The 24231-nt window shown below is 30.3% G+C and overlaps 1 protein-coding gene across 1 annotated transcript in view; it reads right to left on the minus strand.

Annotated features, from left to right (window-relative positions):
• Positions 1-1130: 1130 nt before the first annotated feature.
• LOC140044780 (cilia- and flagella-associated protein 251-like) overlaps positions 1131-24231 on the minus strand; it is a 33485-nt gene continuing 10384 nt past the window's right edge. The window contains exons 14-23 of the mRNA XM_072089435.1: positions 21063-21202; positions 20400-20573; positions 15566-15709; positions 15184-15266; positions 14471-14612; positions 13975-14066; positions 11702-11830; positions 8957-9153; positions 2352-2489; positions 1131-2226 (exon numbers count right to left, since the gene is read on the minus strand). Coding sequence (XP_071945536.1) covers positions 2015-2226; positions 2352-2489; positions 8957-9153; positions 11702-11830; positions 13975-14066; positions 14471-14612; positions 15184-15266; positions 15566-15709; positions 20400-20573; positions 21063-21202 — 1451 coding nt within the window. The 3' untranslated portion in view covers positions 1131-2014. The remainder of the gene's footprint in view (positions 2227-2351; positions 2490-8956; positions 9154-11701; positions 11831-13974; positions 14067-14470; positions 14613-15183; positions 15267-15565; positions 15710-20399; positions 20574-21062; positions 21203-24231) is intronic.

Genomic DNA, 24231 nt, shown 5'->3' on the forward strand with positions numbered 1-24231 from the left:
GTTCCTTAAAAACGTGTGCATATTCATTAAAAAATATAATTTAAGACAAGATTTTGCGTATTTAAATTCATCAAGATATTACTGAATTTTTTCAGATATTCAGATTTTCAGATAAAAGATATTATTAGTATTTATATTATTAAAAACAAATTAAAATAATAAATGTTGATAAACTTATAACTACAATCAAAATAAATAAAATCCAGATACCTTCTAACAGACGTGTGTAAATTCAACTAGAAGCAAGAACTCAATTTTAAATCTGAATCAGGTAAGTGTATCAATACAAAAGCTCTTTGAATTTATTACACGGTATTTGTAAACGAGACGATTTGTGTGAATTTTACAGATTCGCCTTTTATAAGGTGAAATACAAGCGTTTGCAAATAAAAATAAGTTCAAACAAATAACCTCTTTAGTGATAAAACGTCAGAGTATACCGTGAGTATAGTAGGTTTGTTTTTAAGTATTATTTCCATCTGATATTACATCTACACAGCTACTTAATGTGCGGCTATACGATTAAAATGTGATGTAATGGGTAACAGTGTAAGCAAGAAAAAATATGTGTCTACATAGAAAATATGCAAAGGCAGATTGTCAAATAGATGCCGATGATGATAATGATAACGAGATGAGTAGACCACTGATGATTATGAGTAGACAATTATGATGACGTCAGATGAGTAGACCACGACTGATGATTAGAGTAGACAATTGTGATGACAAGAATGACGTCAGATATGGTAATTGTGATAATGACAAACGATGGAGAATGTTAAATGTAAAATTATACAAACAAAATGGCAAAAATGTTTAACAGAAGGTGTAAGACGATGTTGATGACACAAAGAGGAGCAGACGATATTATGAATGACAACAATGATGTCAGAGATCAGACAATTATGGTAATTATGATGTAAAACGATGGATAATGGTAAAAATTACGAAACTCTGTTAAGCAGGCCGATGTTGATGGTACAAAGGGGATAAGACAATATTAATGAAGACAACATGATGTAAGATATGACAAATATGGCCGATATAATAACAACGACTGATTATGATGAAAACAAAAAACTATTATTGAATCACCATTGATTCTAGTTTTCGTATTTAATATTAGGTTAATTGACACAAAAACACTTACTTACAATTATATTACACGACAGTTTTATTCATAAAGCAAACGTGGTTAGTGCAGTGTAGTGATTAACAGTATATTAAAAATATCAGTTTTCCTTGTAAAGTCGATATTGAAACTATACATTGGTATCCTATTAAACTCGTTTTCATAATTATTATACAATAGTCGGTGGTATAACGAGCCTTCGTGCTTTTATAAAGCATTATATTGTCATTAAGAACTACTTTTTTTTTTTAATGAAAACTGCAATAACAATCTTTTGTATCGTAAACATGTTTCATATCGTATTAGATTGACCGAATAAATGTTTTAAAAATCACGCGTGTAGCTATTAGTGTATTATTATACACCGAATCCAAAGCGTTATTACGATAAAATATCGATTTTACTGGCTATTTCTCTATGCGCAATAAAAAAATTCAAGGTAAAAATTAAATCAATTAAACTTTTGTTATGTTGTTTTGTTGACCAATATATTAATTTGAACGTGACCGCCAATATAACCTAATTTTCCAAGTAATGAGTGACGTAAACAGATCCATTTTTGTTTTGTTTGAGATGATTTTTAGATTAACGTTTTTAGCGACGTTAGAGCAAGTGAGTTGACTAATCACTAGCGATATTCCGGGTGATATATCGCGTCGTGATTGGTCAGATTACTTGTGTTGAGCCCAAGTTGGAACCATGCTTAATACAAACATTTTAACTGAATACAATGTAATTGTAAACACATAAAATTAATTTTCTAATATATACAATATATCTTTTTTTACTATTCTCAAACAAAAAGTACATTACAAAATTAGTTTTTACAAGGCATAAAATGTACAAAGTATAAAAGAAAATCCACTATGAAATCAGCTGGCATCAAACAACAGCTTCCGCATCAGGTTCGCGGCCAAATCCGAGGATCTCTGCCGCAAACATGTCGGCTGTGATTTCCTCAGGTAGATTTTCATCAATCAGATCAACCGAATTGGTTGAATCAAATGTTCCAATCTCTGAACTTCCACCTTCTGCATTAAACCCAAGTAGGGTTGTAATGTATTCAGCAACCTCTGCTTCTGTCATGTGTTCCCCTGCGGAACAAATATAATGGTATCCTTTACATCAGGCTGCTTTACATAGTTGTTATAAATTAAACAGGTCTGGAATTAGACTCTGCTTTGTGAGTAGATAAAAATAACATTAAGTAAAAGATTACCTCTGGTCTGTAGGATGTCCAGAAGGTGACCTCTCTCAATGGCAGCTTGACCATCAACCTCTTCTAAACCTAAAACCTCAAAAGCATGATGGAGTTGATCCACAGAAAGACCAAATGCTGGTCTATGATTCACATATACTGTAATGAAAATGATTTTATATTATAAATTACATTTTAAAAAACTAATACAAAGAGACAATTTCACGGACTTAAGCTTTCAGTAAAAGAAAAAAACAGCTTGTTGAAGACACGCAACATTAGTTGAAACAAGGTTTAAAAGTAATTGTTGTAGGCTCATCTTTGATTACTTTCTCAAACAAATATAGCATTGTCTCAAGAAACCACCAAAAAACTCTTTAAGGTGAAATGGAAAGAATTTAATAAAATTACCCAAAATATGGTAGTGGTATGCCTAAATATGGTGGTAGTGATATAACATTACCATGTCCATATATGGGCACTCTTTGATTACTTTCTCAAACAAATATAGCATTGTCTCAAGAAACCACCAAAAAACTCTCTAAGGTGAAATGGAAGAATCTAATAAAATTACCCAAAATCTCTAGGCAGCACCGCCTATTTGGTCAATCATTCTCAATTTCATTAGAATTATTATAAATAATAAATAGCTACCCTTAAGGCTAGATAAATATATAAGTGGTTGTTATCCAATGTTTAAATATTGTTTTAAAGCTTAAATGTAGTTGAGATTTCTGTATCAAAACTATACCAACAATATTGCTACTGTACAAACAAGTTCACCTATCACAACCTAAACATGACCTAGTAACTCACTCAAACAATGCACAATCTAATTTCAATATCATTACTATAATGTAATTTCATTCAAACAAACATAATTACTTTAGGTTAATGTTTTTCTGAACCATAATAATGCATTCAGAAACTTCATTCTTGATGCTTATGAATTTAGGCTGCAATTAGCCCAGCGTACTCGTTCCTTGTTTTGCATATACACCAAATCAAAGAAATTCCCTCGAATTAGGCCTAAATAGACATGTGCATGTACATTATGCCCTGGGGTTATTTTTTTATAATTTTGAATGAACTGAGCCTACAAATATGTGAATCATTCTTAAACCTCCTTAAATAATAAATGATAGTAAATTTTATTCTATAATAAAAAAAAAAAGCAATTTCACATTCATCAGAATAAAACAAGTTCAAGTGTGTTTCTCATCTAGATCTACAAAAGAAAAGGCCTTGCCATTCCTACCTCCACCTCAAGGTTTAAAACAAATCAAATTTGTATATAAATATATGTATTTAAAAAAAACGGTCTACAGCTTTTTTAGTTTAAACACTCTTGTACAAAATGCCAAAATGTCATATGCATCCAAAAGCAAGTAATTACTACTAATTATGCCAATTACAAAATAAACACATTTTTTTAAAGTTTAATATTAAATAAAATATTTACAAATATACTAATGGTTTTTCTGATAAAAAAATTGTCTGGTAGAGAACAAAAAATATGTTTTATATCAACAAAATAAATAAAAACTCTTTGACTGGAACATATTAGTGGGATGAAAAATAACGTGATTATAAACACTACAACATGTAAACTGTTTTTGTATTAAATTGAAATAAGTCCAAATATGTGATTTATTGACATAATGTATGTATTTTATTGATTTAATATGCTTTTAGTTTTAATGTAATGTTCAATATTTTTGTGTACAACAGAATGTAATGTTATTCATAGCATTGTCTAAATAATGTAAATCGTCTAAAATATTTACAATCAAAACTAAATAAAATGTTTATTGAAAACTAAAAAAACAGCACATGCTAATTCAGAACACTTTAACTTTGTTAAATTGATATTATGTAAATATTATAAATTACCGCACAACTCTCACTGACATCTATTGTGTGAGACAATAGTTGATTTCTTTAAAACTATTATTAGTTACAAAGCAAAAACAGTTGTTACATTAAGACTATATTTAATCCATTGACATTTTCTTTATACCTTTTAATGATTCACACTCATTAGGTAGTTAAAAAAACTATAATATTATTTATAAGAAAAGATTATTTTTAAAACTTATTTCTAGATCCATGATGATTATATTGATATTGTGACAGTTCTCCTTTTTAAAACTTTTCCATTTATCAATATTCCTGACTAATCCCTTAAGTTCTGTCTATATTATCAAACTTTGTGACAAAAAAATGTGATGTGGGCATGATGATGTCATATCACTACCATATTTGGCCATATCACTACCATATTTGGGTACATCATACTTTATTTGTCACATTATTTTGATAGTGTAGACAGAGCTTTAAAAACTCATCTTTATGTAAGTTTAACAAAATAAAAATGTAATGTAAGTTTTTACTTCCTCATCTTTTTGGAATTCCACCTCCCTCCTCTCAGCTCTATGGACCTCTCATAATGAAACTTTATTTTTTTATTTAGAAATCGACTTTGAATTTAACCAATTGTGAATGCACTGAAATATTGTTGTAAAGGTCTCAAATAAAACCTCACTTTGTGGCATTAAAAATTGTTGGTAAATTACAATTACAACATGGAGTACATGACTCTTCAATGACTTTCTTTCTAAACCAAGTTAGTGGTACTGTATTGGCCATCAGGGAAATCTGAAGACTAAATAACCAGATTTTAACCATGAGATGGGTAAAGCAAGTAGGTCTAAATTGGAGAAAGCTTTTCTTCTTCTTTCTAAGTTTAAAATCTAGTTGAACTAGCATAAGTTTGTGGATTATTAAAACTTTTAATATGTCATTTTTTTTTTCTATGGATTTAAAGTTAGAAATAAAGAGAAATGAATGAATTAATTTAAATATATTTAATGTTTTATTTACCACTGCAAAGTGTAGTATTTTTTGAAAGATCATATTCTTCTGAATACATTAACCAATGAGTACATCTTAAATATTATACTTTTCTCCGCTGTGATAATATCCTACAAAACCTCTTATGGTTCACTTAAATAATAAAAATATGTTTCCTTCAATTTACTGAAAAGAAAAATCTCGAGAGAATGAATTACATTTCATTTCTGAGTTGAAATATCCCATTTTGATGATTGAACAAAGAGACAAATTGTATCGCGATTTTATGTCAGTCTCATTTTATGATAAATCACCTAACATATAAAAAGAAGACTTTTGTGTTTCAATAAGATGAACTCTAAGTATTAAGCTATTTCAAAACTATAATCAATTATTATTTGAAGAGATAAAATGTATTCTTTCCTCTAGTAGTTTAGTCACAAAATTATGGTTGTTACGTGCTTCTCTTTATATCTCATTTTGAAAATTCTTCTTTAAATCTTTTATGCTGTTTAATAATAGTTCAAAATGTTTACATTCAACAGCCTGAGGGTATAGTCTGGTATATACTAATGAACTATTAATTTGCTATCGTTAAATCTATTTATCATTTTTCAATATATTAAAAAACTTACTTATATATTAATATTAATTACTATCATTAGTAAAGGATAATGGAAAATACATGTGTGATGGAATTTGCATTGCAACTGCAATTTACTTGATGATTATATAATCCAAAAATAGTCTATTATAAGAATAAAGATTTTTCTAGTTCAAAAGATAACAAATAAATTCCTTTGTGCTGTGAATGTTGGGTACACAATATTGTGTCATGAGACACCTGCTATCCACCTGTCCAACATCCTCCCACAATTCAAAAAAAAAAAGATGCTCATGCACGTCTTATTATGGACTCTGCGATTGCATGATGAAACACCAACATTAACAAAGCAACAGAGCGTAATAAACGTCTTTGCTTTCAAACTAATCGCCATTGTAAGCTCTTTCCCATAATTGTTTGATTCGGAAATCAGGGTAGTGGTGAAACTACCGCAGCATCAAAAGATGTACATGTGTGTTGAGATGTCCATTACGGTCCGTTTCACCTTTGGCGCCGTGTTGTAGAAATGCGTAAAAAGGTCATGGGAAGTAAACATAACCGAGTATCTCGCGGAATCAATATAAAGTACCTTTGCAGGTCTCCCACAAACTGTACAATAAATCTTGTTCGTTTGTTTCATGTAACAGGTGCGGATTGGAAACTACAGAATGTATTATGTGAGATACACATGATATGGACATATAAAATAGATGATGGTATGATGATTCAACCAAAAGAGAATTAGTCAACATTTGAATTTGCTTCGGTTTATTTAGTTAGCAACTAAAAAAATTAATCAAGGCTTTTAAAAACTTAATTTTACATCTCCCTGAATGAAGGATTTTTCACACATGGTCCATTCAAGCACTAGTTCAGGCGTACAGCATTAGCATCTTTTCGTTTTCATGTTGCGCCGGGTGGAGTGTTCGTACATGTTACTTTACTATAAATGTAATAAAGTAATATTTTGTAAAAACATTTTACCTAATCCTTTTCTATTTTTTATTTGAAATAAAATTTAAAATTTAATTTGAAAATGATGTATTTTCTTAAGAATTGAAATATAATAATACATTGTAATGATAAGTGTCTGCATCTTTATACTTGTTAGTTAATGATTTTAAATGGAATATAATATTCTTTTATTCTATTACATTTTTACGAGATACTGCCATATCAGCTTACTAAATCACAAGTATTCACAATATTAAGTTTATGGTATTAATACTTTGTAAAATACATATGAATAATATCATAATTCATATTAATAGTGGAAAATATGAATAAAAAACTGTTATCTAACAAGATATAATACCTACCATAGAAAACAAAAAATAATTATAGGAAAAAAAATAATTTTGTCTATATAAGATACAATCGTCTACAATGCGGCTTGCTGTATATACTGAAATCTATAGTGTTTAGGTAAAAAAAATTCAAAACAATTTTAAACTACATCGTGATGAAGAAATCTATTTTTTTTTAAAGCTGGCTGTTTACTTTTACATTTTGATTATTTTTTTTTATCTCAATTTAAATTTAAGCACTGGCATAGTAAAAACAACATATTTTTGCCAAGTTTACTTTATGTTAGTAAGTTTTTTCATGATATTGATAGTGTCCACAAGTTTTATTTTCTTTACAAATAGCTATTCCAAATATATGCATATATAATATAGCTATTACAAATACATATCTCGGTGTGCTACTCTGGTAGGCACTGCGCTGCTGGCTGTAGTGGGTCGGTAGAGAGCCTAATCCTAATTTTCTCAGTTTCCGGTAGAGCTTGATGACAATAATAAATACCGTTACCAACAGACCAAGCCTACTGATTTTCTTGCATAAAACAAAGGAAGTTCGATAAGTTTTTTTATAGAACTATAGGATATCATTTATACTGTCTTTGATAAAAATAATTTTTTAAAAAATCCAATCAAATGACATCATGATCAGTAAAAACAATAACATCGTTGTATTGTCACGATATTATTGCTCTTACCAATCATGACGTCATTTGATTGGACGTGTGAAAATATAATTTTCATCAAAGGCAGCATAGATGGCTATCCTATAGTGCTAGGATGAAAAATTTTAAATTTCTTTTGTTTCAGGTGTGAAAAATGCATATTTATCTATTTATCGTCGATCTTTATTGTCCTAGTGTAAATGGGCCTTTAAGCTAATGTATTTCTGAGCCCTAAAATTTATTGTTGTCATCTTGTTTTACTTTTAACTATTGTTTCATTTACTTTTTAAAACAGAAATAATAAGTTAGTGATAAAGACAAATAATTAATATGCAGAATAATGACAATGATTATGTCACGATATAGAAATGATCATGATGAAATGATGTTTTTTCATGATATTGATAGTGTCCACAAGTTTTATTTTCTTTACAAATAGCTATTCCAAATATATGCATATATAATATAGCTATTACAAATACATATCTCGGTGTGCTACTCTGGTAGGCACTGCGCTGCTGGCTGTAGTGGGTCGGTAGAGAGCCTAATCCTAATTTTCTCAGTTTCCGGTAGAGCTTGATGACAATAATAAATACCGTTACCAACAGACCAAGCCTACTGATTTTCTTGCATAAAACAAAGGAAGTTCGATAAGTTTTTTTATAGAACTATAGGATATCATTTATACTGTCTTTGATAAAAATAATTTTTTAAAAAATCCAATCAAATGACATCATGATCAGTAAAAACAATAACATCGTTGTATTGTCACGATATTATTGCTCTTACCAATCATGACGTCATTTGATTGGACGTGTGAAAATATAATTTTCATCAAAGGCAGCATAGATGGCTATCCTATAGTGCTAGGATGAAAAATTTTAAATTTCTTTTGTTTCAGGTGTGAAAAATGCATATTTATCTATTTATCGTCGATCTTTATTGTCCTAGTGTAAATGGGCCTTTAAGCTAATGTATTTCTGAGCCCTAAAATTTATTGTTGTCATCTTGTTTTACTTTTAACTATTGTTTCATTTACTTTTTAAAACAGAAATAATAAGTTAGTGATAAAGACAAATAATTAATATGCAGAATAATGACAATGATTATGTCACGATATAGAAATGATCATGATGAAATGATGTTTATTGATTACAGTAACTGTTAAAAAAGAAGTTCATTGTCATTATTCTGTCGACTTACATTTGATAAATGTTCCCAGATCAATGCAGTCAACATATTTGCCCGTTTCCACATACTTGCTAAACTTGACCTCATTAACCATATCTTCTACTTCTTGTTCGGAGGGATACAATCCCATTGCTCGCATGACAAATGGAACTTCTGACAACGGAATTTCTGTAGACACCACACGTGTATCCATTGTGTCGATCCCTTGACTATAATGATACAAAAATTCTTTTTAAAATAAAGTAGAAAAAACCAAACACGCTGTTTTCCTTCAATTAAAAGAAACAATAATAAAATTATCCTGCCTTCTGATATTACGGTTATTGAATGTTTAGTTTAAAATACCGTTTTATTATATTAGGAAGTTGTTTTCTAGGGCTTTGTACATTGTTACAGCGGTGATAATAATGTATATTTTAATTAGGCTTCATTTTATTATACAATACAATTGTTGGTAGGCCTACAATTTAGAACACAGATTTAAGTATGAATGCAAAATCTTCCCTGCAAGCTTTATGCCCATCCCTCAAGCTTGTGAAATAATTAAGTAATACTATACATAAATAGTTTTATGGTATTAAATACATTTTTTTAAATCATTATTTTAAAATCTAGTAAAAAAGGCATATTATACAAACATACATACTACTCCTTCATGTACATTTCTTAATTTTATCTTGAAGTAATGTAGGTGGATTTCAAATAAAATATCTATTTCAATCTATAGGTAAAATAATACTCTTTTCTTTTTTTACATCATATTTTAAATGTTTTATTTAGACTGTATATTATCCATAGTCTGGCTTTGCAACTGTTTCAAGTTTTAGTATAACATATGATAAATATATATTAAATGCTTCCACAATAAAGCAAACCATGTTCTAATAGTAGCCAAGAATTTGTGTAAAAGCCAGTATTTTCCCGTAGGACCAATAATATATATATTTATATGAAAATAAACAGAATATTGAGGTCAGAGTTATTTGGAGGTTTTATTTTTTGAGACTGTAAAATATTTTAGAAGATCAAAAAAAAATAACCAATATGATTCGTGTTATAAATATGATTATTTTTAATTTTTAATACCGATGGAATAATAAGAGTAGTGAAATTTATTAACTAAATCTTAAAAATTGTTTTTTAATTTATTAAAAAATCAATTGATTATAAAAATATGTTTGTGTAGGTAGGAGGAGGGATGATGTTTATATTAACGAGAAATATGGATTTCAATTCTTTTGTATTAATAATCATGGTATTATAAATTCAAGTATAAAAACATCATAAACATTATTACGTACAGATAAAAATATGGATACTCTCTTAAACAGCTTATTTATACAACAAATTCTTAATATTGTATTGCAGGAAAATAATAGAATCGCCAAGTCCTATTATTTATATTATTTTTGTCTTATATTATCATCTATTGAAATGGAAATTAAATTGTTTTTTGTTTTACTGTAAAATAGTAAGGTTTAAACATAAAAAATTATTGCCGATTTCAAAGAAAACCGCTATTTACTTAAATAACAGCCACTCTGAAATACATTTCAGAAATCAATATACATAAACAGCTCTATGGATATCTCTTTCACTTCATCCAGTCAGTGTACTTTTTCTTTTTGGTAATCAGCTTTGTAAAAACAGTTTCTTTGGGTAATAATAATGACAGGACTTATTTTTATAAATAATTAAAACAAAACTGACCATAATAAGATCTAAAGCGCATCAATGTACTCAAGGGACTTGTGGAAAACCAAAAAAACTAATCAATCAATCTAAAAAACTACCAAATTAAGACAAAAACCCATATAACTGCATTTCGTTTACCAGCAATTTTAGGTGCAAAGACCAGCAAGTACATAACTCACAGGTGTTCTAAGACATGAGCATCAATTAGACAAAATATCTAAAATCTAAATACCATTTAAATACACTGTACAATACAATGTTTTACATAGGCTGTGGATGTACTGTAGGCCTATATACTGTGTATAAATAAAATACACGGACAACAACAACTTCACATTGCAGTATAAAGTTATAATTAACCTTTCTAACTAACTTACTAATTAAGTAAATGAGAAATTGATATAACTTGCAACATTCCAACACGTACCAATACATTTTTAAAATAACAAGTCAATTGCAATGAGAAATGAATTACTCCAAACGAAGATGTAAAAGTACCAATTAATCTACCAACTAATTTTCGGACAAACTAATTAAAAAATGATTAACTACACTCATAAATTAATTAATTAAACTAATAACCTTTCGACACTATCAAATAAGAGATTTATTTTGTCTTTTAAAAACATGAAAAATTTTTCAATTGGTCAAAGTGAATCAATATTATGCGACATTAAAATGAAATACTGAAAAAAACAAAAACAAAAATTTCAGAAGGACTATCTTTAATATTGGGTGATCTCTTACAAGATTGTTTACTAGAGGGCCTAGTACAGGATCATGTTCTGCATGCCCGGGGAGACAACACTCTACTCTTTTCAACTAGTGTACCAAGTTCTTTAACATACATGTGTATGTAGACAAGATTAGGGATTAATATTGCATTGAAGGATGAGGCAATGAGAATAAATATTATCTTGCCGGAAAATGGCATAAACCTATGCCCCTCAGATGCATCAGAGATCATTACAACATACCGCTCTCTCAAATACTTTTTTATTCCAAATGGCAACATTTTTTGTGTTAAAGTATAACAAAATAGTGGACTACTGTATACAGTACCTTCTTAACTGAGCATAGTAGAAGTAGTTCTCTAGCTCTCTGAACAGTACACCATCTCGACCTCCCTCTAGTAGTCCATAGAATGGTATTAGATCATCTCCACCAAGCCTGGCAACTGCTTCAAGAGCTCTGAAAAGATTTCAATGCAGTAATTCTTATCTGTAAAGTTATTCTCCAACCAAGTCAGAAAAACTTAACAATATGCCTATGTTTCCCTGTTAATAAACAAATTAAAAAAATCAATGAAATTTTGTGTTTTTCATAGTTGTTGTGGTTCACCAGTAATAGTATTACATGTACACAAGTTTGAAAGAAAGTGTGATGTGGCCAAATATGGTAGTGATATGACATCATCGTGTACATAAATGGGTACATCACATTTTTCCCACATAAAGTTTGATAGTGCCAAACCCTTCTCATATTAATAAATATAGTTTTAAAAATAACAATTTAAAATAAAATTAGTGAGTTTAATTGGGTCACAGACACAAAAGTGTCACTATAATTTAAGACTGAGTTACTCAACTCTGACACAAATAGGAGAAACAAAACCAGTTTAAAATAATAATAATATAATTAATATTACACAATCAAGCAGAGAATGTATCCATACGAGTTGTACACAGCAACATATAAACAAATTTGATTACAATTTCTTACAGAGCCATATTAATGAATAGTTTTAACAAAGGGTACATTAACTCCTCATAGACACACATCATTAGTTTCTGTCATTTGGAATCAGTGGACAATTTGCATATACATGCAGTTTCTACATTGTCACAAGAACAACACATACATTATCACAGCCTATGCAAGAATGCCTCTATCATAGGCCTATAATTTCAGCAAACACATTAAAAAGGATAAAGCAATAGGTTAATTTTAGCAGTTTATTTTACAATTTAGGCTTGGGTAAAACAATTTTCTAAAACACACAGGCCTATTGTAAATTTTCTTCTGCTAAATAAGTTTGTACAGTACACCGGGATAATCATTCAAAAAGTTAATGATGTATGATTATGAAACATTCAACCTTTATGATGATCAAATGAAGGAACATTGAATGATGTTTTGCCTTTAATTACTTGGAGATATTTGATCATATGTCAGCAATGTTAACGTCATTTAACTTCTCAATTAACTACCAAATTGAAAGTTGAAATGAAAAAAACAGAACATTTGTTAAATTAAGCAATAGATTCAGGTCAACAGTGCAATTGGGTTAAGCTGATCTCTTTTTCATAGCGATAGCTACCAACATGATGTTGTTAGTAATAAATGTTAACAGAATTTTATCACATGATGGCATTATAAAATATCATCATTAACTGTCCAAACGGGTACATTTTTGTTAGGCTTTTAAACAATTTTGTTTAACAATCTTTACCATCAAAAGTAAATATTTTCATCTTTTTTCACATACATATAAATTGATAGGATTACTACCTTAATTGACAAGAATCATAGAGTTCAACCAAAATATGTTGTGGGAGGACAGTAGGCTCTAGGGTGAAGAAATGAGTTACCTCAGGGCAGAACATATAAACCCTGGGGTAAAAAAGCAGTCCCCAAGGCCAGATTAACCAGACTATAGGCATAGTAATTGTGTCTGCGAGTTATTGCGATTGAAAAGCATCTTAAAATGCATAGGCATGTGCTAGGCTAGCTTCTAAAGGGGATTGCATAGCTGGATGTGAATACTTAATGATAGTGTACATGGTTTTAGTAATATAAAAGTTAATGCACTTGACATAGATTCGTACAACCGCAGGCTAGATAGGTACAAGATGTCACGACTTCTTAATGAGTACAGCTTAGTTTAAGTATACATGCTCAACAAAATTGTAAATGAAAGAAAACAATGTAAACACGTACCATACATGTAACAAGTTAGTGTTTAAAAAGGCATGCAAGAATCTACTATTGTTTTTTGAAAGGTTTAATGTTATCAATCATAAAGTACTGCTTCATTTCATACTTAGTGAAACGTTTATAAACTGTAATATGGCCATGTACTTAAGGGTTGCTTTCAAATTTACGATTTGTTGTTGACACATGGTGCAAACCATGATTTTGAAATGTAACAGAACTATGCTTTTTGAAACTTTAACTAAAAATTAAATTTAACACCTATTTAATGTTTGAGTTTGATCCCGTCTCAGTCCGCACATTTCATAACATTTTCCACCATTATAAATATCTGTTATCATTATTATTATTATTATACAGTAGCAATTTTATGTCAACATCATGATGAGTTTTATACTTACTGAACGTTGACGTTCCACATGTGAACAACTGCATCCGTACCACCAGCTGTGAACACATGCCTACCATCATTGCTACTCGCTAGGTTCACAACCTATAGATATAAAATATAAGCAAATTACTAAGTTTCATTGAACATGATTTATAACAAAAATATTCTTTTTATTTGTATGGTGTTTAAAACAAAAACAGTTTTTTTAAAATAATATTTATATATAATTTTATTTGTATAACAAATTCATATCATAATAATCAGAGATGTGTCTGTTAATATTGTGCAATCAATTTATTACTTCTACCACCCTACACCACTACTCACTCCAAGATTAACCACCGGCAAAGGCTCCTGCACCCCCACCCCCACCACACACATACACAACTTGATTTACAATGCTTTTACTACATTACAATTTATAAAGCTTTTCTCCGTCGATTTTCATCTAAAAATTTGAATTAATTTCATGCACAGGTTTCAGTAACAACAAAAATATTACGTACGCCTCCAGGATGTGAAATGAGGGCCATTGTGTTGTGTGGGTTTCCATCAAGTGGCATGATGCTTAAGCCGATTTTATCTTTAGTGATGAAAGTCATGTATCTCCTACTACTCAATGGGTCATCGCTGGGTAACACAATCATTCTGAAAAACAAACACAAATAATAATAATATAAATAAAAATAATAATAAATATTTTAAAGACAGAATTAACAAAAAGTGAAAATCAATTTAAATAAAAGGAAAAAATGTCATGACGAAATCATGTTATAGGTAGTGGTTCTGAAAATACATTTTAAAAAATGAGAGAAAGAGATTGAACTAAGGAAGATCACATTGGTCTGTTAAAACTAAGCCAAAAATTATTTCAAATAACATTTAAAAATACATCAAATATGGAACAGAAAATAATGGATAGAAGTCTGATGTAAAGAGAAAGAGATTTGAAACAAGGAAGCATACTGTACTTCACACATGGGACAGAAAATATTACTTTAAAACGTGAATAGAACACTGATGTACCTAAAATGTTTCAGAATGTAACAATCACATGCAATGTAATTTCCCAAAAGATTACATACAAGTGAAATATAACGGACGTATTGTTTGCAGAACACAGAACCAATGTACACTAACTCTGATATGTGGAAAGTAATATAATTCTGATAGCAAAAAAGGTGTCAAAGTGTCAAAAAACAGATCAACGGTAACTTACTTCTGAAGTGAACTTCCATAGGTTGGACTAAGTAGTGTCTTTCTGCACATCTTGGTTGTGGAATTGTATAATTTGAACTTAAACTATTTATGAAAAAAGAATTGTATTTGTTGTTTTAATGTTGGCTTAACATTATTATTTTTCTGTTACCACTTCATTATCATTATCTTACCATAATAATCATCAACTTTAGTATCAATTACCATCAATATCATCAATATGTTCAAATTAATCTAATAATCCGTTAAACCCTAATTTACCATCATATAACCAAAAGTACCCAATAGTGCAAGTCAGATATTAATGGAACAAACTTTATTAACACCATGAATGTTAGTTTTCGCACATTTCAAAGTACATCAATACACCATTTGACACTTACCTGATCGTTTGCAGTAACAAGAAATTGCTCCTTTGTAATTGGTGGATACCATTCAATGCATTGTGGGATTGCACTCTGTTCGATTCGATCTAAGCTCAGAAGTTTTAGGTTATCGACAGAACTCTTTAATAAATCGTATTCAACCTAAATTTAAAAAGAAAACCATTTTCATAAAGATATGGATTTTTGATAGAAAATAATTCATTACATTACAATAAATAAATAATTGAAAACAAGGATATCATTAAAGAGTATGATTAATAGCAATGTATCCTTTTCGGAAATTATTGTCAAAGGCTCTTTCTCATAATATACAGTAAAATTAGAAAGTATAAATTCTTCACTGCACCGTAACCCTGACTCAAATATTTTCAAATTGAATTACTTGAATACATTGAACAATGTATAATTATTTTTAAGAAGTTTTAAATTCAGAAAAACAACTTTATTTTCTTATTTGTTAGTAATTCGGCGTTTCAAACAATATTTTGTTTTGAAATACATAAAGCAGGCTTACAGTTCTACTAATGGTAGAATATTACAGGAATGTAGAGATTTGTGAAATAAAATAAAGATCTTTAGTGAATAGATTGAACACTGTCATGCATAAATATTTATGATCTGGAACAGGAAAATCAAGAGTTTAAATTCAATGACGTAACAAATGAAGAACCATCATTATAATGTCTAATAATGATGACTTCCACCTAATAACCACCTAAAAAAGCAAAACAAATATATCCATACACTCCATCATTAATATAGTACCACTTTTCTAAAGTCTAAATTTAACTCATTCAAACAATACTAATTTAATCAGAATCGTTTCCAATTAGTTTTTTCGCCAATCACGGCAACTTCAAATACGGTAAGAAACGTTCACCGAGCGGAAGTATCTGCCTAGCTCGATAAAATTATTTGCAAATGACGGTACTCCCTATATACGCAATGTAACATAAATAACAGCAGTTACTAACATGAATAAGGCATCATCTTTCTTCATTATTCTCCAGCCTCACTTTTGTGTAAACATCATGCAGAGCTAATGCAATTGATCTAATAAGCAAGTCCCCAACCTGTGGCTTTATCGATTGGAAGGAAAGCCAGGCTATTAATGTTGGTGTGATTTACCTGCTAGGATATTGACGACCCCTCCCACATGCCATATTTAGTTACAGGACTTAAGCATGAATAAACATCTCAAATATCACAGTCTGAAACAAATCAATTATGTAGATATGTGGAACATATTTACAAATACAAAAACTAAAGAAAGAAACTGTTGCTAAATGGTAAAGTTAAATAATTAGTTTGGTTTCCATGGTTGGTAGTTTAAACTTCATACAAAACTACTAAACAATTTCTAAAAACATTTTATCTTCAACACAAACAATGAACGTCTTGCGACATAGCACATAGACTTCTCCAACCTGAGAAATTATTAGCCAAAGTGTGCATAGACTTATTTATTTTTCTTTTCATATCATTTTCTATAATTTTTATCCATGTGGTTTTCGGTAGTCCACTTCTGTCTCCTAACTTTTCTAATATATAGAATCCGAGTCTTGACAAAGAAGGTGTCCGCACCATGTCAAGCGTCTTCTCTTTATCACTCTTCTCCACTTTTCCTAGTTTGTGCATATAAATCTATGATTGTCACTATATCTATCTGTATTATCCATCCAAACATAATGTTGAAATAGAAAAAATTAATCTGAATGAGAAGAATGTCATGGATGCTTCAAAAGATTGAGCCCAAATGTTAAAATCAGGACCAAAATTATTGAAATCATCGAAAAAATAAAAAGTTATTCAAAAATACTCTGCACTGATGTAATTATTATATGACCAAATTTTCAGATTAAAACACTGAATTTAAACAGCTAAAAGAGAAAAATGTTAACTTTTAACTCTTTCTTTCACTATGTTTTATTATTCATTTATCTGAATTCAATATTTATTATTAAATTACTTACAATTTATTTTGAGGAATGTATCTTTAATATCTTGCATTAATCCAAAGTTAATGTTTTTTTGTTGTAAAATAAGAGTCTGTACTAGTATGAGAAAACCAAGAAAATAAGGTATTAAGCTAAATCCTTATTTTTTTCATGAAACCATTTAACGCTGTCAAATGGTTTCAGGTATGGAAAATTATAATTTGCACTTTTGTTAACGGGAAGCAGTAACGAGCCTTATCATTAGTAAATACTTAATGATAAGTTAAATAGGTCGTGATACTTGATGTCCGCGGTATAGCGTAGAACATAACAGGGTCATCGTCACCTTTACGATTGTGGTAACTGTAATATTTCATCTTGAAGAAACAAAACAAAAATACGAGATCTCACCATAATGTGTCAAGTCTCAAGGTTAAATGGAGATTAACTTAAAATTTATAATTTTATTTAATCAGGGAATTGAAGAGTGAATTTCAATCATTTGATTCATTTAAAATTCAGAAATTTAGAAGATTTATATATACTTTACCATAGGCCTATGGTAAATTATAATTAATTTTCTTTTAACACTGTATTTATACTTTAAATATAATACAGTGACAAGCAGAATTCCAGCACAAAAGTTTACTTAATTAATACATCTACCATTTCCTATAAATAAAAAAAAAATGCTATAGATCTCAATTAAATTGAGGACTCATACACATGTATAGCAAATTAAACCAAGATATTTGAAAACAATTTTAATAGATTAATATCAAAGCATAAAAATCCTTTAGTAAAAATGGTAACAAATAAACTGAAAAAAATATATAAAAAAGATATTGACTATAATATTTTTTTTAGAAGTTTACGTAAGCATTCAGTCATGTTATATATCATTCATGTTCTTACTGTCAACATTTTAATAAGAGATCTATTAATAGAAGCAATACTAAGAATTCCTTAACAATACATGCATAAAATGATATTATGCCTATTATAGAATGCGCTGTTGAGGATGAACAACTAATATTTGTACAAATAATTATTCACAACGACGACAAAACTTCCGCTATTTAAAATATTCCCCTTGGATGTATTATTCCTCAGAAGAAACAGTATGTAAAACGTTTCAATTATAAATTTGCAAATTATGCAAGTTGCAAACAAATGAGAATATTAAGAATGACGTGGGAATAAAGGGGAAGAAAAAATGAAGGCGATGATACGGGAATAGTTTAATTATCATTTACCTAGGGAGTGCTGTTGAGTACATTGAACTAATAAGGGTCCCCAGCATAAAGTTAAATTAGAGAAAGACAATTTTACTGTTAAAGTGTATTATAAGAAATAATATTTATTAATAGAAAAGTATTGCTCCTCATAATGAGTTGCTAGCAATGAAAGCAGCAATTAAAAATATTACTCTATCTATTGAACCAACTGCTTTAGCGTCGAGGTCACATTAGAGGCTTAAGAGTGGGTGCTTGGCTATAATTACCGTAGGCTGAACAGAATTGCGCAACAACATTTTAACTCGAAAAGAAAATACAAATTAATTTGTGTTGTTTAGGCCACTAAGAGAGGGTGTTGGCTAATTAAGCGGAGTAGAAAGACGCAATGAATAAAAGAAACGAACAACAAACTAATTAAGAAGATTTGAGTTGTGTAGGCCTCAAGAGTGGGCATGGGCTAATTAAGGCAAGATAGGTAAAAAGCCTTAAACAAGGTTCAACTTAAAATGGAAAATTTCGCAAAAATTTGTTGTCACATGCTTAAAGGTAAATTGTGGGCTAATTAAGCTGAAATGCCTTGATAATGATAAACGATTAATCACAGCAGCGTATCTCAAATGGTCACGACGCCCCACTTGTTAAATATATAAAGTGTTTTTTTTTAAACATATGGACAAAGATAGCAACATTATTTAATTTGAAAAAGATTTTTGTTACATATCAGATCGTGTATCTGCCTTTATTTAGATCCGATTTTATATAATATTGGTGGCCATTTTGTTGAAAGGGCTTATAGTGATCAGACAGGGATTAATTAGGATATCTGGCTATGTTGACTGCCTTTAACATTCCACTCACGCTAACTCATTTTTTCCAGATTTTTTCTCTAGACTATACAGTATACATATTCTTCCCATTCAACTCGCAAACATTCATTATAGAGGGTATAGAAATAGTGTTTATATCAACTACAGCTGAGCTAATCTGCATTGCCAATCTATAATTATCATCAAGGACTCTACAATTTCTTGAACTTTTTACAGCTGGAAAACAATGCTAATATAAAGAGAGGATGACATTTAGCTGTGAAAGAGTTAATTGAAGTTAATTATAACTCGTTAGTAATCAAGATTCGTTTGTATATGTGAGTCACGCTTGGTTGATTTCGAATTGTACGTTCTAAAGAGATAGTGGGAGGTGGAGTTGCTGTATGACTGAACATCATCTTTCTAAAAACGTTTCTGCATTAATATTAACAATAAAGTAAAACAAAAAAACACTGACACATATATTGTAACATCACCCTCACACAATGCAACTCCCTAGCCCCATTTTTCCGTAACGAAAAACAATTCTGTTTTCTGACATCTTAAAATTGTAAATATAGTAGAAACCCTATGAAGGAAACACCTCTTAGATCCAATAAAAGTGTTCTCTAAATATGAATGTCCATATTGTTAAACCAGGGAACTGAGTGAAATATAGGGAAGTGTAAATTCACTATTCCTTAGTAAAACCCCTTTTTAAAGATTTTTTTCCCATGTTTGATTCACAGGAAAGTTTGTTCCCTGAATAGGGAAGTTAATAAAAAACAAGGGTTTTTCCTGTAGTCACTTAAAATGCCCAAAATAATGTTATAAAAAAAACATATGTTACCAATGATCGGTCTTCACCCATAGACAGCAATCTTGGTACGTCTGAATCAAGGGCAACGCCAAATGTTAGGCCACGAATTGGTTTGTAATGGGAACGGTGTTTTCCGAGATATACCCATGCCTCGTCTGGGTTTCCTGGTTGTGCCTTGTACACTGTCACACAAAAGTTGGCATCCTGACATGAAAAATAATTTAAATCAAAATGGTAGGTTTGTTTGTAAATACCGGGGCAATTGTCACTAGAATATCTGGCAGGCTCATGGAGAGAATGAAAATTAGACGTGATAGCTGCATTAGTGCCATGTTTTTGCTATTGTTCACTAAATATTAACAACCAATGACAATGGCAACAATATATAATAGGTTTCAGAAAGTGTCAGGACAAAGAATTGGCCATTAGACATACAGTGATGCATAAAATCTAGATATCATTCATAGTACACCAAGTGTGGTATACTGTAGGCCTAGTAAATTGATTAATTTAAATTTCCTATCAGACCTCTGTTTAATGTTGGGATTACAAATAAAAAATGTCAGATTTTCCACAAAAAAAAACAATACATTTTTGGAGAGACAGGGATTTGCGTTTCTAGTAACTTTTGGGAAAATCTGAACCTCTGAATGATGATTTAGTTATGGATGATAATAACACAGCAAGACCTACCGCTGTAGCCATCCAGGCCGAATCATGTGAAAAGACACAGGTTATAATAGCATCCGAGGAGTATGTGAATGGTTTGGGAATATCATCTTTAAGGGTTAGACTGTCTAATACACGAATACATCCATTTGTGAAGCCAACACCTTAAAAATCAATAAAGAAGTTAGATAGATAGTTTTATAACTGGCATTGGCGGTTGTGTTCGCTTGTGACAGAATACATGGTCCTCGGGGTATTGGGGTCAAAGTTTAGCTCTATCAGAATTTTCTCATGGTCAGAACAATTGCTCATTATGTAATGGTTTAATCCACAATCCAACATTCATCAGCATTCGTGCAAATTAATATTTTAGGTTGTGATTGTGGAAGATGTTCTTGCTAATTTTCTTGAATTTTTTCTTTGTTTTGTATTTTTGTTATATGGATGTACTATCCTAAATAAAAGAAACGAATGAATGAAAGCTGAAATGAGAGTAGATGAAAGTAATAGTCAATGACTATACACATTACAACACACACCCTTACTGTACTTAATACTAAAAATGCTAATGAATTCTTTCCTTTTCTAACCCCCGGTTTAAGTTAAGATGCTATTAATTGATCTTAGCTAGGTAATTATGCAAAATTCTAGGCTATTTTTTGTCAGTTATTGGAAAACACTTACTGGGCCTAACTGATATTAGACTGAATTCAAAACTGGTATACTTAAAAACACTAATGCATTCACGAATGAGTAGCATATCACCTTCCAAATTCAAGATCAGCCAAGATAGTGTTTGAAGTGCTGACCTTACAATCCCAAGCCCTCGGGGCCATTTCCATTAACAGCTATCTAAAATCTATCATGGCCACCGAAATGGCCATCGTGATGTTAAAATTAAGAAATCAAAATCCATACTAGGTGCCATGGGCCCGGAAACTCTAACTAGATTCACTGGCTGAATTAAAAAATTGCTTCGTGTTATTTTGGTAACGAAATCTTGAATAAATTAACAGTGGTAAAAGGACATAGTATTTGGAGATTAACTATTAATCATCAATATCAATGATTTTATTAAAGAGGCCATTTTAATCAGGAAGTTGTAAAATATTAATTGTTTTACAAATCCATGTTTTAATATTGGATAATACTTATTCACTTTTACCAAAAATTGGATTGAAAAAAGTCTACATGGCCCAATTTCTATTTTGCACCACACAATATTTTTGCCGCATCTTCTAGATGTTGTAAACTTGGTTATTAAACCAAACAGCAGCTTAATTATCAACAGCAGTCATCTATTTCTTACTACAATCAAATTATATTTGTTATAATCGCACTTACACCTTTTCATCAACCTATTCAACCATAAACGCTATTAAAAGTACATTCAGTGACCTATACATCTACCCACACACCCATCCATCATCATGATCGGTTATTGAGAAAAAAAGAAAGAAAATCAGCACTAAAATAAAGTAAGTAAAGAAGAAGCTTTTATTAAGAACATTTTTGTTAAGTTTATGGTTTATCTATTTTTAAATTAACTTTTATTAAAAAATAATTAGTTTAATTTAAAAATTATATTGGTACTAAATTACAATGTAAGAGGAATACTGTAACTTATATATTCTGTTCTTTAATGAAATCATGTATACTTTTATTTCCTGGGACTCAGTCATACAGGCCTCGGTTATACTGTAATGTTTTTTTTCCAAAAATGTCACTAGTATTCAGATTGTATTAGACATGTCATTTACCTTCGCCAAGGAGGTATATGTAATCGGTAGCGTGTGTTTGTTTGTTTGTTTGTTAGCAGGATTACTCAAAAAGTAATTACAAGATCTTTACCAAAATGAATATACAGATAGATATGTGGTCAAGGACCATTCCATTAAATTTTGGGACCATTGTCCCAATTCTGGACCCTTTTTAGTATACTTTTCAGACCTGCTAGTGTTAAAAGATAGGACATAATTTTTCAAAAGCCGGCGAGCAGTCTTAAAGTAACAAGTATACTGAAATTGCATTTTCTCGAGAACTACTTGTCCAAAAAACTTCATGAGGTGTTCCTTCCCTTTACCAATTTTGCTGATTTCTGACCATCATTTTAGGGATTAAGGTCTAGGACTGTTAATTGCATTTTAATTGGATTACAATAATAGCTTGTTTAGATTAGGAAGTTTATTGCTTAAGCAAGGTCAGCTAGTGCTCTCTGCCAAGTAAGCTGGAACTACTTTCTAAATTCATTAGCTCTGGTGTTATGTTTGTATTATAGGATTTCTTTTTCTACTATAATAATATGTGCTTTATTATAAAGATGTACAGTATTGTCACCCAAAAACATGAACAATGAATATTTTATTTATTTTTTAAATACGCAATTTTGCAGATGCAAAAAAATGTTTTCTCTTTAATAAAAAGGTAAATTCAATCAAAAACCATTGACTTTCAGTCAATTTGATTTTTTTTTTCTATTTAAAATTGTTTTTTTTTTATCCAATTTTTGGTCAAAGTAAATATCTTATGGGACTACATACACCTCCTTGGCAGAGATAAAATATTGTCTTGAAAAAGTGAATAAAATATTGAATATGTTATTGTCATTTATAGGTATTTCAACTCCTAATTAAAACATTTTTCTACCAATTGCAATTTTCTACCCAATGGAAACATTGTACTATCCATTTTAGCTTTCATGCTAGCCAAATCAGGGGCGTTTCGGCCTATGGACGATTCGTCCCGAGACGTTTCGGCCCACTTTTTTTATGTCGAAACGTCAAACTTTTATAATTTTAAGCAGAACAAAATTGTATGTATAAAATTTTATTGTCGATGACAAAACTGAGTTTTATATTGTTTATATCCAGACGTAATTAAAATTATAAATTTAATTGCCACCGAGCGAAATTGTAGTGTAGACCCTAACTAATCCGTCCAAGCTACGCCCGCCTCACTCATCGGCCATCCATGGTCCGCCGTCTCTCGATCGACTCATCTATATATCGCGAGAAGCATGATGTTGGTCTCAATTTATAGTGGGCTGATTATTAGTTTGAAAACAGCTTAGGGCATTTCTTAAGTGATTTTTTATTCAACGCATTCTTCCTTGATGAATCCTTTGCCCATTGCTAGGCTGTGTAAATCAGTAATCAAAGTTGTGATGCGAAAAGTGTGTGTAATTATTCCACAG

Source organism: Antedon mediterranea, chromosome 3 (genome assembly GCF_964355755.1).
Source record: "Antedon mediterranea chromosome 3, ecAntMedi1.1, whole genome shotgun sequence".
Classification (NCBI taxonomy): domain Eukaryota; kingdom Metazoa; phylum Echinodermata; class Crinoidea; order Comatulida; family Antedonidae; genus Antedon; species Antedon mediterranea.